The sequence below is a fragment of the Capra hircus genome, chromosome 11 (genome assembly GCF_001704415.2).
Source record: "Capra hircus breed San Clemente chromosome 11, ASM170441v1, whole genome shotgun sequence".
Lineage (NCBI taxonomy): Eukaryota > Metazoa > Chordata > Mammalia > Artiodactyla > Bovidae > Capra > Capra hircus.
The window spans coordinates 73,587,081-73,603,464 of record NC_030818.1 but is presented as its reverse complement, the minus strand read 5'-3'; the positions used below and the strand labels follow the sequence as shown (position 1 = coordinate 73,603,464).

The following is a 16,384-nucleotide window of genomic DNA, read 5'->3' as shown; positions in this document are numbered from 1 at the left end:
ACTCTCTTGTTTCATATATTATTATAATAACAAATATACCATTAAAAATAATAAAGGGGGAAAAGACAATTTTGGTAGTCAGGATTCATAACCACTATCCCTAAGGATAAAATTCTCTATCTGGTTTTATTATACTAGCTGGGTACTGGCAGTTCCTGTATTCAAATACATATTCAAAACCAGAAGGATGTCAGGACCTACAAATGAATCTTGCCCTTTATGTGTCTTGTGATAAACAAAAGTTTGTAATATTAATCTAGATGAATTTCCCAACTTCTTTCATGGCTAGTAATTCTGAGAAACTAGTTTCTATTCCAAAATTCTAAAGAAATTCTTCTACGTTTTCTTCTAGAAGTTTTAACATTTTTGTCTCCGTGTTTCATCCATCTACCGGTGTTTTTTGCATATAAGTGTGAGAAAGAAAGCCAGTATGTGTGTCCTTATGCGTGAGCAATTGCTCTAGCACACTTTATTAAACTGTCCCTCTTTTTTCAGTGATACAGAAGCTGCTTTTGAGATTAAATACTTTCAGATTTCTCAGAATTTAGACCTTCCTTGGACTTAGATTGAATTCCTTGCCTGATGTCACATCGCTGGATTCTGCCCTTTGTCTATTCTGCCAGGTCTACGATTTTTTCCGATCTCTCTAGCATAAAGAAGCCCTTTCAGCACTCCCAGTCCCAGCAACAGTGAAACTAAAATATGACAGTTTTTTGCTTTTCTAGATACAAGATAGTCACCTGTGCCTGAGCTGAGGTGGAGAAAGAAAGCAGCTAGCTGTATCTTATCGGAGCTGTGCTCCGAGTCAGCAGCTTCTGCTTTCCCATCCTTCCTGCTGCTGCTGCTGCTGCTGCTGCTAAGTGGCTTCAGTCTGATATGACACCAATTGTGTTGATTTCCCAAATGTGCAACAGCGGACCCAGAGCCACCAAGATTTCAGTCCGACTCAGAAACTCAACTGAATTTCTGTTTTGGAGAATGGGAATCTCTGTATCTCTAAAGATTTTCTTCTGCACAGCTTAAATTCTTGATGACTTATCTATTAATGACATAAATCTAAACAGAAGGAGAGTTAGAAAAAAACAATCATCTCTGTTCTTTAAGAGAAGAAATCATGGCTGGGAAGCTAAATGATCTAAATCAAAGGAAGAACTAAGGAAGGACTTTCAACTCTGTAGAAATCCAGGTGACGGCACATTAGAAATCGACTGTGGGGTGCCAAAGGTTACAACCTATGCAGAAAGAATCCACTGTTTGAGAATCCACAGGTCTGGTGAGAATCAAGCCACTCATTTAGTTTCCATAACAGCTTCACTTAGGGAAGAAGGTGCACACATCTTTCTAAGACTGATAGGAAATAAGACCCTATGAATGTTGATCCCCAGGAGAAGGGCAACCCACTCCACTACTCTTTGCCTAGAGAATTCCATGGACCATGGGGTCTCAAACAGACACAATGGAGCGACTAACACACACACACACACACACACACACACACACACACACACACACAACGTTGCCTGGATCTTGCTCATGTCATACTCTTCTGGAAGATGCCTCCATTCCCCTGAAAACAGCACCAAGTGGGAGCTGAAGCTGCTCTCTACCCCCATCTTGATCCCACATCCTTGGTCTCTCGCTCCTTGAAAGAGTTCATGTTGAAGTGGAAGGTACCCTTTTCCCTGTTGCTGGGAAAGATTGAAGGCAGGAGGAGAAGGGGACAACAGAGGATGAGATGGTTGGATGGCATCACTGACTTGATGGACATGACTTTGAGCAAGCTCCGGGAGTTGGTGATGGACAGGGAAGCCTGGCATGCTGCAGTTCATGGGGTCGCAAAGACTTGGACACAACTGAGTGACTGAACTGAACTGAACTGGAAGGTACCAGAGCCACAGTGTAAGGAATTCCCACTTGGTTTCACATCTCAGGGGATTTCCCAACACGGACTCCTGATCTATGAAGTGCTAGAGAACATACTCGAAGGACGGGAAGAGTATTATTCCTTGCCAAGAGTCTTTAAAGTCAGACTAATTTCAAGATGAGAAGATGGAGTGCAGCACCCTGGGCTTCTTAACGCAATCACAGAAGTATAAACACTGCTCTACTTGCGGTGGAGCTGGAGGCTGGTGTTTACCTAGTTCTGGAATGAAGGCAGGAGATCACAGAATGATTAATAAAGGAACTCAAACATCTGAAGCAGTAACAGAATGAGTGGAATGCTTCAGCTATTCATTTTAACATGACTAGATGTATGGATGAACGGATCCTATCCCACTAGTCTGGTTTCCTGAGACATGAACTCCTATCAGAGCAGGTTATGATGGGGATGGCGGTGCAGGACGCTTACTTACCTCAGGAGCCGCAGCTCGGCCAGCAGCGTGGGGTTCTGCTGGGCCTTCTCCGGGGTGGGCTGGGACGCCTGCTCGTGCTCCAGACGGAGACGCTGAATCTCCTGCAGGATCTCTCTAGACAGGGTGGGTGAAAGAGATGGCCACGTGATGCTTCACAGCGGTCTCTTTCTTTCTCTTTCCTGTTAGAAATTTTTATTCCACTAGTGCTGCCTCTGTCTATCTTGTTCCGAGTGCTTCTGAACAACCAAGACGTGAAATGGACGTCATCTTAAAATACCCACACTTGATATTTCCTCAATGAAACAACCCTTTGTGGTAGAAAAAGTCATATAAATCTTCTTCTCAAGAACTTGAAAAAAAAAAAAGAACTCGAAAAATCTCCACAGTAAAACGACAACTAGAATACTCAGTTCCTCTCCAGGGGAACCTTGTAGCCTCCTAATGCAGGTCTAGCGCATATTTCCCTCAAGTCTTCCTCCATCTCGCTTCCCCTCCTGACCCCCAGCCCCTACCCCGAGAGCCGATGGTGGCCCCTTCCTCCGCGATGCCTGCTCTCCTCTGCCCAACCTCCTCATCCTGGTTCCTGCCTTTTCAGTGCGTGATGTTGTGTTGTTTGGGCTCCAAGCCTGTGAACGGCTCTTCTGTGAGAGACCATGCAGCATCACGGGCCAGGACGAGATGGCGAGGCAGAGCAAAGGCTCCCGGAGTGGAGTGGAGAAAGGAATGGTGAGAGGGGAACACACTGGTGGGTGGGGAAAAGAATTTCCCCGAGGGCATGTGAGCAGGGTTGCGGACGGCCAGAATGAACTGCGGGCAGAGTTCATGCACAAATTAGTGTCCAGGGCAAGACTTGGGCTAGCCTATCTTAACCAAGGTGGAATCTTCCTTTGTGGTCAAAACCCATCTAGACTGCAAGGAAAACGAGAATCAGATACTCACATGATAATCTTGGGCTTATAAACTGGCTTCCTCTCTCTGCATTCTTACCTGTTTTTATTTTCCAGTTCTGCAATAAGCTGTCTTTGTTGTTTGTTGGCATCAAAGTTAAAGCTCAAGTCAGTGGGAGGACGGGTCTAGAGTGAGGAAGAAAGGTTTTTGGTTTTTGATTCAAATGTATCCAGAGCCCCAGATGGACTGATTTTTTTTTTTAAACATATTTTTGAGGTATAATCTGCATACCATAAAATCCACCCATTTTAAGTGTACAATTCAATGAGTCTTAGTATATTTAAAGTTATGCAAACAAAGCACCACAGTCCAATTTTAGAACATTTTTCATCACCAGGGAAAGTTCCCTCATGCCAGTTTGTAGTAAACTATGACCCCCAACCCCAACCGCAGGCAAACACTGATCTGCTTTCTGTCTACAGTTTTGCCTCACCCCACTCCAGTACTCTTGCCTGGAAAATCCCATGGACAGAGGAGCCTGGTAGGCTGCAGTCCATGGGGTCGTAAAGAGTCAGACACGACTGAGCGACTTCACTTTCACTTTTCACTTTCATGCATTGGAGAAGGAAATGGCAATCCATTCCAGTATTCTTGCCTAGAGAATCCCAGGGATGGGGGAGCCTGGTGGGCTGCCGTCTATGGGGTCGCACAGAGTCGGACACGACTGAGGCGATTTAGCAGCAGCAGCAGCATACATGGAATGATACAACATGTACTCTTTGGTTTCTGGCTTCCACTTAGTATGTTTCTGAGGTTCATCCATGTTGCTCCATGAACGAAGGTTCCTTCCTTTTTACTGCTGAATAGTATTCTACTGTTTTCAGCTTTTGGTTATTACAAATGAAGCTGCTCTGAACTCTCATTTACAAATCTTTGTGTGGATATGTGTTTTCATTTCTTTTGATTAAATACCTATGAGTGGAACTCCTAAGTTACATGGTAACTCTGTATTTAACATATTGAGAAAGTGTCAAACTGTTTCCCAAAGTGGCTGAACCATTTTACAATCCTAGCAATAGTGAAGGAGGGTTCCAACTTTGTCATATCCTTGCCAATACCTGTCATTGTCTTTTTGGTTTTAACCATCCAAGTGAACGTGAAGTACCTAAACTGTGGGTTTTTAAAAAATGAAATATAATTTACATGCTGTAAAATTTACCCTTTTAAAGTATACATTTCAGTGGTTTGAAACTATAATTATAAGACTGTGAGCCCATCACCAGCATCTACTTTCAGGACATTTTTACCACCCCCAGAAGAAACCCACAGTCACTCCCCACATCCCTCTCCACTATCTCGTGACAACTGCTAATCTACTTTGTGTATCTATGGGTTTGCCTATTCTAGACAGTTCATACAAATGGAATCATGCAATATGTGATCTTTTAAGTATAGCTTCTTTCACTTAGCAAATGACTTCAGGGTTCATCCATGTTGTAGCACATATCAGTATTTTATTCCTTTTTATGGTTGAATAATATTCCACCATATGGATAGATAGTATTTTGTCTATCCATTCAACAACTGATGGGCATTTGGGTTGTTTCCATGTTGGTGGGCTATTTTGAATAATGCTGTTATGAGCACTTGTGGACAAGTTTCTGTATAGAGACATGCTTTCATTTTGGGCAGTATATAAGAGTGAAACTACAGAGTTACATATAGTAACTGTCTTTTGAGGAACTGCCAAGGCTGTTTCCTACATGGCTGCACTTTTAGTGATATACAAATAATTTATATTCTCACTAGCAATATATTAGAGATCCATTTTTCTACTTTCTTGCCAGCAGTTGTTACTGTTCATTTTTTTGACCATAGTCATCCTCAGTTCAGTTCAGTCGCTCAGTCGTGTCCGACTCTTTGCGACCCCATGAATCACAGCACACCAGGCCTCCCTGTCCATCACCAACTCCCGGAGTTCACTCAGACTCATGTCCATCGAGTCAGTGATGCCATGTAGCCATCTCATCCTCTGTCGTCCCCTTCTCCTGCCCCCAATCCCTCCCAGCATCAAAGTCTTTTCCAATGAGTCAACTCTTCGCATGAGGTGGCCAAACTACTGGAGTTTCAGCTTTAGCATCATTCCTTGCAAAGAAATCCCAGGGCTGATCTCCTTCAGAATGGATTGGTTGGATGTCCTTGCAGTCCAAGGGACTCTCAAGAGTCTTCTCCAACACCACACTTCAAAAGCATCAATTCTTCGGCACTCAGCTTTCTTCACAGTCCAACTCTCACATCCATACATGACCACAGGAAAAACCATAGCCTTGACTAGATGGACCTTAGTCGGCAAAGTAATGTCTCTGCTTTTGAATATGCTATCTAGGTTGGTCATAAGTTTTCCTCCAAGGAGTAAGCGTCTTTTAATTTCATGGCTGCAGTCACCATCTGCAGTGATTTTGGAGCCCAAAAAAATAAAGTCTGACACTGTTTCCACTGTTTCCCCATCTATTTCCCATGAAGTGATGGGACCAGATGCCCTGATCTTCACTCTCCACTTTCACTTTCATCAAGAGGCTTTTTAGTTCCTCTTCACTTTCTGCCATAAGGGTGGTGTCATCTGCATATCTGAGGTTATTGATATTTCTCCCGGCAATCTTGATTCCAGCTTGTGTTTCTTCCAGTCCCGCATTTCTCATGATGTACTCTGCATATAAGCTAAATAAGCAGGGTGACAATATACAGCCTTGACATACTCCTTTTCCTATTTGGAACCAGTCTGTTGTTCCATGTCCAGTTCTAACTGTTGCTTCCTGGCCTGCATACAGATTTCTCAAGAGATAGGTCAGGTAGTCTGGTATTCCCATCTCTTTCAGAATTTTCCACAGTTTATTGTGATCCACACAGTCAGAAGCTTTGGCTTAGTCAATCAAACAGAAATAGATGTTTTTCTGGAACTCTCTTGCTTTTCCCATGATCCAGTGGATGTTGGCAATTTGATCTCTGGTTCCTCTGCCTTTTCTAAAACCACCTAGAGAGTATAAACTGTATCTCATTGTGAATTCAGGCTTCCTAGGTGGTTCAGTGGTAAAGAATCCACCTGCCAATGCAGGAGACACAGGTTTGATCCCTGGGTTGGAATATCCCCTGGAGAAGGAAATGGCAACCCACTCCAGTATTCCTGCCTGGAAAATTCCATGGACAGAGGAGCCTGGTGGGCTGTAGTCCATAGGGTCACAAAGAGTTAGACACAGCTTAGCTACTGAGCACGCACACACACTGTGAATTCAATTTTTATTTTCCTAATGAGTAATATGTTCAGCATACTTTCACAAGGTTACTGGCCATCTAAATATCTTTGGAAAAATCATTACGGTTTTGATTTTCAAATCCACTGACGTTTTTGATTCTGATTACCTCCTTTAAGAATACGGAAGTTAAAAAAAAAAAAAAAAGAATATGGAAGTCAATCAACCCAAAATATGAAAATGGATGACTAGGTGACATTTCCCTTTTATTGATTAGCCACAGTGGAAGCTCTAATGAAGGCTCTGGTATGGTTACGCTTCACTCCATGTATAAACATGATATATGATGAAGCAGAAACCTTGTTTCCTATCTAGGGCTTAAAGAGGCAATCAGTAATTCTTTTCATGTGAAACTTCCTAAATAAACACAGGTAAAACAGCATAGCAAATCTGAGTAGGAGGCTTTTTTTAAAATCAAATTACCAAATACTTTTATTTTTTAAAAGGGAAAAAAGTGATCTTTCTTCCTACAGGAAGAGTGGACCAGTGGCCAACTGAGCAAGTTCTCTCTATTGTCTATGCATAGTCTTGCGAGAGCCTGAGCTGACCCTCGGAAAAATGGCAAGCCTGAGACTAAAGCTGCTATGAATAATAGATTTACAAATCCTGAAGACTGGAGTTAAAATGAATGGTTCCTTATCAGAGTGGGACCAAGGAAAATTATGGATGCGGCAATGAACTCTGAAAGGAACTGGTTTCATATAATGACAAGCAATCAAAACCCCCAAAGTATTTCACTGGACATTTCTAAAGCATCTTTTTAGTTTTGAGTGTCTGACGGCAATGCTGAACCATCTCTCATAGAGGAAGTTGATGCACAAATCAGGAATGATTATCAACAGTGATTCCTAATGAGAACATACGATATAGTACAGGGAGCTCTGCTTAATGCAGTGTGGTGACCTGAATGGGAATGAAGTCCAAACGGGAGGGGATATATGTATATGCATGGCTGATTCATTTTGCTGTACAGGAGAAACTAACACAACATTGTAAAGCAACTATATACATGCCAACAAAAATTAACTTAAAAAAACAGTGACTCCTAACCAGGCAATATTCTTTGGCACCAAGAAGCATTGTTACTCAAACAGGTGGGGGTTTCCCTGGTGGCGAAACAGTTAAGAGTCCGCCTTAAAATGCTGGGGACACTGGTTCGATCCCTGGTCTGGGAAGATCCCACATGCCACGGGGTAACTAAGCCTGTGTGCCACAACGACTAAAGCCTGAGTGCCTAGAGCGTGTGCTCCAAAACAAGAGAAGCCTCTGCAACGCAAAGCCCGTATGCCACGATGCAGAGTAGCCCCTGATCTCAGCAACTAGAGAGAGCCTACGCACAGCAACGAAAACTCAGAATGGCCAAAAATAACTCGATAAGTAAAAATTTAAAACGCACACACAAAAAAGAAGTAGAGGTGGAAGAAGATTCAAACCCTTAGTTGTCCCACCTGGAGCAGCCTGCACCCTAGCTCCTTCACCTGGATTTAACAACAGGGAGAGTCCCCAGTGGAGAGAGTTGAATGATGGCTTATTTCACTCAGACAAATATCAAACCTAGTCAAGGTATATTAAATAATAGCGAAACGTAAGGATTTTATTTATTGACCATCTTAGACACCACAGTATTCCTTAAAGAAACAAAACAAGGCCAGGTATCCCTTCCTAAAATGCCTCCAGAGATAACGAGGGAAAATTTGTTTTAAAAACATGGAATACTTTAGCCAGAAGAGACCTAAAGATGGTTTCTTTCAAAAATTAAATATTCCATTCATTTATTCAACAAATATTTCCTGAGCACTTACTACGTGTTAGATACTGTTCCAGAAACTAGGGACGCATTAGTGAATAAGGCAGTGGTCCCCAACCTTTTTGGCAGCAGGAACCATTACATGGAAGACAATTTTTCCATGGAATGGGGAGGCGGGGGGATGGTTTCAGGATGATTCAAGTGTATTATATTTATTGTGCACTTAATGCCACTGCTGATCGGACAGGAGGTACTGGTCCATGGCTCATAGGTTGGGGATGCCTGAATACAGCTTCTACCCTCATGGAGCTTACATTACACTGGTAAAGAAAGGTAAGAAATATATATACGTATGTATGACATCAGTAGTGATAAGTTTGATAAAGAAATACAGCGTGATGAAACAGAATAAACTGAAACAGAAGACTTTTAAAATTAGGTAGTTATAAAAGACTCAGTGACCGAGGAAGCCAGCCAGGTGAAGGTCTGGGGGTTGGTGGCTCGGGTTTGCTGGGCAGAGAGAAGGTTGAAAGCCCACAGTGCTCCAGGTGGGTGTGTTCAGTCATTACCGATAGAGGGGAGTTGGCCGTGAAGCAAGGGTGGGAGATAAACTGGGAGAGCTCAGATCACAAAGGGCCTTTTCATCATGGGGTGGAGTTTCCATCCCATTCCACATGTGGCATGAAGCCACTGCAGGAATTTGAACAGGGAAATACTGAATTAGTTCCAAATGACATAGGTACATACTCTGCTCTTAAGGAGGTGGAATCTAACTCCCTGTTACTTAAGTGTGGCCTGTCCAGTTACTTCCTTCCAGAGAGGACAGTGTGGAAAGGGGAAAAAGAGGAACTTTATGTCAGAGAAACCTGACAAACGCTTCCTCAGCCAAGTGATCAAGGTCAACATCAACAGAGATAAGTAACGCTGATAGTATACAAGTAAGATGTGAAGTGAGGAATGTGGCACTTACCTCTTCCTCCCCAAAACCCACAATCTCAGTCTAATCATGAGAAAAACAGATAAGTCCCAGTTAAAGGGCATTCCTCAAAACTGTCCAGGTCATCAAAAACAAGGAAAGTCAGTAATAAGCTATAATGGAAAATAATCCTGTGTATCATATACAAATATAGTTGAACCACTTTGCTCTATACCTGAAACTAACACAATATTGTATGTTTCAATAAAACAAACAAAAAACAGTAAGAAAAGTCAGAGAGAGCGTCAGATCAGAGGAGCCTAAGGAGAGATGACAACTAAATGAAATGTATCTTGGATGGAGCCCCAGAAAAGAAAAAAGACATTTGGCAAAAACTAACAACATCTGAATAAAGCACATTGTTGCTGTTTGGTCACTAAGTCATGTTTGATTCTTTTGCAATCTCAGGGTCTGGAGTCTGCTGAGCTCCTCTGTCCATGGGATTTCCCAGGTAAGAATACTGGAGTGGGTTGCCATTTCCTTCTCCAAGAAATCTTCCCGACCCAGGGAGAGAACCCAGGTCTCCCACACTGCAGGCGGCATGGACTTTAGTTAATACTCATACACTGACATGTTGCAGCAAACGTGCTATACTAAAGTAAGCTGTTACTAATACGGGAAAAGAAACATGGGTTATATGGAAACTCTTTGAACTAGCTTCAGAAATTTTCTATAAATCTGAAATTGTTCTGTAATGAAGTTTATTACAAACAAACAAACCCTACTTTGGCTACCAACTGGAGGATTCACTTTGTGGAATAAGAACGGAAGTTAGGAATCCTAGGGTCAGTTACTTAACTCGCCATGTAAACTTTGAGCTACTTTATTTTCCTATATACCTTTATTCTCTTGTCTGTAAAATTAGAATACTTATGGAAAACGATCCCTTCCTCTGTTACCCTAGTATTCTCTTAGACTTGCCCGGTGGCTCAGACCGTAAAGAATCTGCCTGCAATGCAGGAGACCTGGGTTTGATCCCTGGGTCGGGAAGATCTCCTGGAGAAGGAAATGGCACCCCACTCCTGTATTCTTGCCTAGAAAAGCCCATGGATGGAGGAGCCTGTAGGCTACAGTCCATGGGGTCGCAAAGAGCTGGACACGACTGAGCGACTTCACTTTCACCCACTCCAGTATTCTCTCAGGTTTAGGTAATCGTACAGAGCTCCATCATCTTTAATGAGATGGAGACACACCTGAAAAACAGGATAAGGAACAAAACCTCAGTGAGCAAAACTGGGCAAATTGGAAAAGACACTGATGCTAGGAAAGACTGGAGGCAAAAGGAGAAAAGGGTGGGAGAGGATGAGATGGTTGGATGGCATCACCAACTCAGAGTTTGAGTAAACTCCTGGAGGTAAGGATAGGGAAGGGTGGAGTGCTGCAGCCCATGGGGTTGCAAAGAGTCAAACACGACTGAGCAACCGAACAACAAAAACCATTAAACCAAGGAAAGGCAACATAGTCAGCAATCATCTGCTGGGGTGCACTTCTGGAGCCTCCTAAAAAGAGACAGGAAGTTTCCTGTCTGGATGAACTTGGCAGAATGAGTTTTACAGAGATATGCCTGCTATCAGTTAGACTTCACGGCATCCCAGGGCAGCCCTCCTATCACCTCAGTCTTGCCTAGACTAACTGGAGGGCTATGGATCATTAATATTTCCCTCTGTCAAAAACCCAGTAATGTTTTTTAGGGCAGTGGTTCCTAAGGTAACTGTAAATCAAAAGACTGAAAGTTTTCTTTTTGCTTTTTAAATGAAAATCAATAGGCCCTGCTAAATCCATTGATTCTGCATTCAGTGATCTGAGGCAAGGCCAAGAATCTCTATATTTTTTAAGCGCTGCACACAAGATTATCATATGTAGCTAGGTTTGACAATGACGATTTTGTAGGGGTTTTCAAGTCACCACATGTGTGCCAAACACACATGAAAATACCATTATCTTTAATTCTAAGAAGCCATAAGGATATATCTGGAGTAGTGTATGGGTGGAGCAGCTGACATGATGATGAGGCTGTGAAGTCTGGGACTGGGCTCTGTGAAAAAAAATCTCAACAATGTGTAAATGTTAGATAGCATGACAATGGATAATGGTTTCCTTTTCCTTTCACTTCCAAGTTGTCCATAGTGAGTTTTTAATTTTCTCATAAAGAAACTTTACAAATAAACAAAAAACCATCTGACTACATCAAATGCTAGTGATGTTTGTGTTGAAATTTTAAGATTTGCCAGACATTGTATTGCTGCTTTAAAAAGGAGTTTAGATGCTTCAGGAAAACAAATTTGCTCTCTTGGTTCATCTAAGCAATCTACAAATACTCTGTCTGGGATCAGTCTCTGTTTGGAAGAGGTTTCCAGTGGCCATGTCTGCCACCTGGGGAGATGTGAAGGTCTGATGTTGGAGCACTTCATAGGGTGTAATGCCGGCTGCTAAAGTGATTTAATGGCCTTTCTTTGTGAAGTGTTTTGAAAAAAAAAAAAAATCAATACAAAGCCTATCTGGCAGGCTATAAATAAATTCTTTTGAGCACTACACCCACTTTATGCAAAGCACTTGTATCAGTGAGAGATTAGCAGATTAGAAGTCGTCTGTTTAATAGAAATCTAGTTAAGAAGACTCCACCCTGAGAGACCCAATATTTATAAGATAACTACACTTAGGAAAATAAACTGAAGATGAAAGGGGCCATATCAGAATTTAGTCTCAAGACCATTCTAACAACGGTCATTTTCACGTGAATTAGAGAATTGGCATCAGAAACTACCAGGTGTAAACAGATTTATCTTGTTTGCAGTGAAGGAGTACTAGGATCTCCTTTTCAGGGTCAAATGGCTTTGGAGCTTTTATTTACAAAATTTAAAAAGTACTAAAGTCAGCACGACTGTATAATGGTATTAAGTATACTCAATTTAAAAACTCCAACCACAACACTACTCCATCTCAAAAAAATTAGTATTATTTGTAAACTTTAATTTCTAAAATAATAAATATTTGTGACTGACTGGTTTGACTAATCAAATAAAACTAGTCTTTTTCCAAGACTTTCCCCCTCCATTCTGTTCCATTTCCCTAACCTTTAGAGTCAGAATGTTAGAGTCAGATGTATGACTTATTAGATTCTCAAGGAAAAGATTTTGAAGTCTAAACAAACCCAAAGGAATAAATTACATTTTGAGAGAGAAACGAAGCAAAACTCTCTATTGGCAGCTTTCATAACTATTTCCCTAAGAAGGAGTAAACATAAATTAGTACACAATCCACTGTGGAATATTGTCCTATAATATCTTGGCCTGCCTGTCCAGTCTAATCTCACTCTAGAACTCCAGAACAATACTGGACCCAGTGGTTTGTGATTCCTGTAACCCCTCTAAGAAATCTTATATAGTCTTGCTGACTGTCAAAATGCCTTTTCTGCACCTATTGGAGTATTATAATTTCCTTCTTTAAATTGCTAATACGGTGAATGACATTGGCTGATTTTCATGTGTTAAATAAATTTGCATTCCTAGGATAACTCTCACTTGATCATGGAATATTATCCTTTCTATATATTGCTGGATTCAATTTGCTAATATTTTCTTAAGGATTTCTGCATCTATACTTATGACAGAACTTGGCTTGTAACGGCCTTGTATTGTTTTGGATTCAAGTTATGGTGACCTGATAAAATGACTTGGAAAGTGTTCCTTCTTTTTCTATTTTCTGAAAGTTTGTGCCAGATTGTTATTATTTCTTCCTTAAACATATGATAGTATTCAACAGTTAAGACATCTGGGCTTGGAGTTTTTGAAGTCAACTATGAATTCAATTTAACAGATTTATGACTATTTAGATTTTCCATTTATTATGTCAATTATGTAAATTTGTATCTTTCAAGAAATTTGTCATCTAGTCATCAAGTTTATTCATAATATCAAAGATATTCATAATATTCTTGCCATCCTTATAATGTTTATAGGCTTCGTAGTGATGTCCTTTTTTTCATTCCTAATATTGGTAATTTGCATTTTCTTTCTTCCCTTTTTACGTATTTTTTAAACTGAAGTATTGTTGATTTATAATATTGTGTTAGTTTCAGGTGTATAGTATAATGATTCAGGGTTTTTGCAGCTTATATTCCATTAAGGTTATTACAAGATAATAGGTATAATTCTTTGTGTTATATGGTAAATCTTTGTTGCTTATTTATGTATAGTAGTTTCTAATTCCATATCCAAAACTTGTCCCTCCTACCCTTTGGTGACCACAGGCTTGTTTTCTATGTCTGTGAGTCTGTTCCCATTTTGTTTTTAACTATCTATTTATTGGGTTGCACCAAGTCAGTGGTGGGCATGTAGGATCTTTGCTGTGGCATGCTGGATCTTTAGTTGTAGCATAGAGGATCTAGTTCCCTGACCAGGAATCGAACCCAGGCCCTCTGCACTGGGAGCATGGAGTCTTAGCCATTCAATGGATCACCAGGGAAGTCCCAAGTCTGATTCTGTTTTGCACATAAACTTGTATCATTTTTTTAGATTCCACATTTAAGTGATATTGTAGAGAATCTTTCTCTGTCTGACATTTCACTAAGCATAATATTCTCTAGGTCCACCCATGTTGCTGCAAATGGCAATGTTTCATTCTTTTGTATGGCTGAGTAATACTCCAGCTTGTGTGTGTGAATCACATCTTCTTAATTCAATCATCTGTTGATGGGTACGTGGGTTGCTTTCACATCTTGCCTATTGTACATAGTGCTGCCATGAACACTGGGGTACATGTATCTTTTTAAATTAGTGTTTTCATTATTTTCCAGATATACACCCAGGAGTGGAATTGCTGGATCACATGGTAGTTCTATTTTTAGTTTTTAAGGAACCTCCATACTGTTTTTCATAGTCTTCACCAATTTACATTCCCACCAACAGTGTATAACGGTTCTCTTTTTCTCCACATCCTTTTCCCTTTCTTTTTGATCAGGATTTCTAGGGGCTTATTAATTTTATCAATCTTTTTAAAGAACCAAATTTTGGTTCTTTGATTTTCTTTTACTGACTGATTTTTAAAAGCGGTTATTATGGATAAAATTAAAGACCACTGCAATCCCTTCCTTAAACCTGTTTCCTGCCTCCTGTCTCTGAGGTATCTACTCTCCAGAGTTTCATGGTTACCATTCCCCTTCCATCTGTATATTAAAACAATGTAAATTTCTGCTACTCTCCTGTAATCCTCTATTTACTTACCACGTTTCCTGCCTCTGCAGCCAGCCGGGCAGCATAGCGGGCTATAAGCCGGTGCTCCTCGTCCAGTCGGCTAGGACTGTCCAGGACACTGCCAAGGAGATAAAAATTCAACAGGTATCGATTAAACAACCCCTACTCTTGCTTCTCAGAAAGAACAGATGGGAGAAATGTTTATGAAAAAGAATGGTAACAAAAGAAATGGAGACCTGAATCATAGATACTCATGGTCTTCTGAGACCAAAGGGATTTAGAGAAATGACAAGGCCATGCATAACATCTCTCTTGGGCAGTATATCTATCCCTGTTGCTCCTACACCTTCAGAGGGGACACTTCTGTTTGAATGCAAAGGCTGAAAAAAGGGCATCTATAAAGCCTAGGGAGCTATTTCCAATCGATTGTTTTAAGAAAACCTCATGACATTTAGATATAGGTCCTGAATTCAAAAAGACCAAGAGAAAACTAAAGCATCACGAAAACCAGGGCTGGGGAGTACACTTACCACTGGCTGAGCAAAACTGAGGAAACTAAGCTAGGGCAGGCTCACAATATGATAAAGCGGGGGAAGATTCGATGGTATCAAACGTTCCCCTCCAATGTTCCTTCTCTTCTTTCACCACGCTTGTTCTGCAACTGTAGCCCCAACTTGAGTGAATTAATTTAGTCTGTTACTCTTAACAAGAGTTCCAGCATTCTAAAAATTTTAAACTCCATTAAGGTAGGCTACCCACTCCTGTATTCTTGGGCTTCCCTTGTGGCTCAGCTGGTAAAGAATCTGCCTGTAATGTAGGAAACCTGGGTTCAATCCCTGGGTTGGGAAGATCCCCTGGGGAAAGGAAAGGCTACCTACTCCAGTATTCTGGCCTGGAGAATTCCACGGACTGTTTAGTCCACAGGGTCGCAAAGAGTCAGACATGACTGAGAGACTTTCACTCTCATTTTCCACTAATGGATAAAAGGATTCTTGAGCAGGAGGCTAGTTCTGTGTATAGTTCTGCTCATAAACAACCTTCTGCTGATTATGGTTGACATCTTTAATTTAGGGTGTGATGTCAACTGCTACTTATCCATAGAAGGCACTTCTAGATTAACCAGCACTGTGGCTATATAATTCTACTTTGTTTCAGCTCTGACAGAAGCTTTAAGACAACAATAATGATGATGACTAACTGATGAGAGATGGCTGTTGTGGCTTGTTTCTACTTTGGCTCCAGGTTCCTGGAGTTCCAAACCCCTGATCGCAATTTAACAGTATAACAAAACATGAAATATGAAAAAAAAATTTAAAGACATGAGTTCAATAGTCATCAAACCTCATTAGAATTACTGAAGAGAATCTGGGAAGGATGGAGGTAAATCAATAGAGATCTGGACTTTTCATATACAAAGTCAACTATATATATATATATATATATATATGTATTTTTTTACCATCCAGTATTTCTATCTCTGCGACTAACTCTTTAAGCTTCACTTGGTCTTTCCTCTAGGATGAATTTTGTTTTAAATGTGCTGCCACTGTCAATGCCATGGTCTTCTGCCAATGATACTTCTCAACACTATATATTTTAGGTGTACAAGTGTCAGTCTCTAGCATATATTAATATAATCATTTCTCAAAAGATGATCTTGCAATAAGAACATGCTACCAATGGCTGGGTTTAATACTTTAGGGTTAGGGCCCCAAGGTCAGGGCTGAATTATAGTACTTATGCCTATGTTTGTCTGAAACAAGAGGACTCTCTTTATCTTTTAAATAACAACAAAAAGAACATTTACCCAAACAAGTAGATACTGTTATAGATGGAACAGTAGCCTAAAAAATGGGATTTACAGCAGCTGTCCTCTGTGACACAATAGGTTCCTCTTTGCAAAAGAGGTCCTCCTTCTC

At 40.8% G+C, this 16,384-nt stretch overlaps 1 protein-coding gene across 6 annotated transcripts in view; it reads right to left on the bottom strand.

Annotated features, from left to right (window-relative positions):
- The window catches only part of DTNB (dystrobrevin beta), a 239,978-nt gene that overhangs the window by 45,361 nt on the left and 178,233 nt on the right, over positions 1–16,384 (bottom strand). For all 6 annotated transcript variants that reach the window (XM_018055540.1, XM_018055543.1, XM_018055546.1 and 3 more), the window contains 3 exons: positions 14,496–14,583; positions 3,342–3,427; positions 2,355–2,468 (listed from right to left, as the gene is read on the bottom strand). In XM_018055540.1, coding sequence (XP_017911029.1) covers positions 2,355–2,468; positions 3,342–3,427; positions 14,496–14,583 — 288 coding nt within the window. The remainder of the gene's footprint in view (positions 1–2,354; positions 2,469–3,341; positions 3,428–14,495; positions 14,584–16,384) is intronic.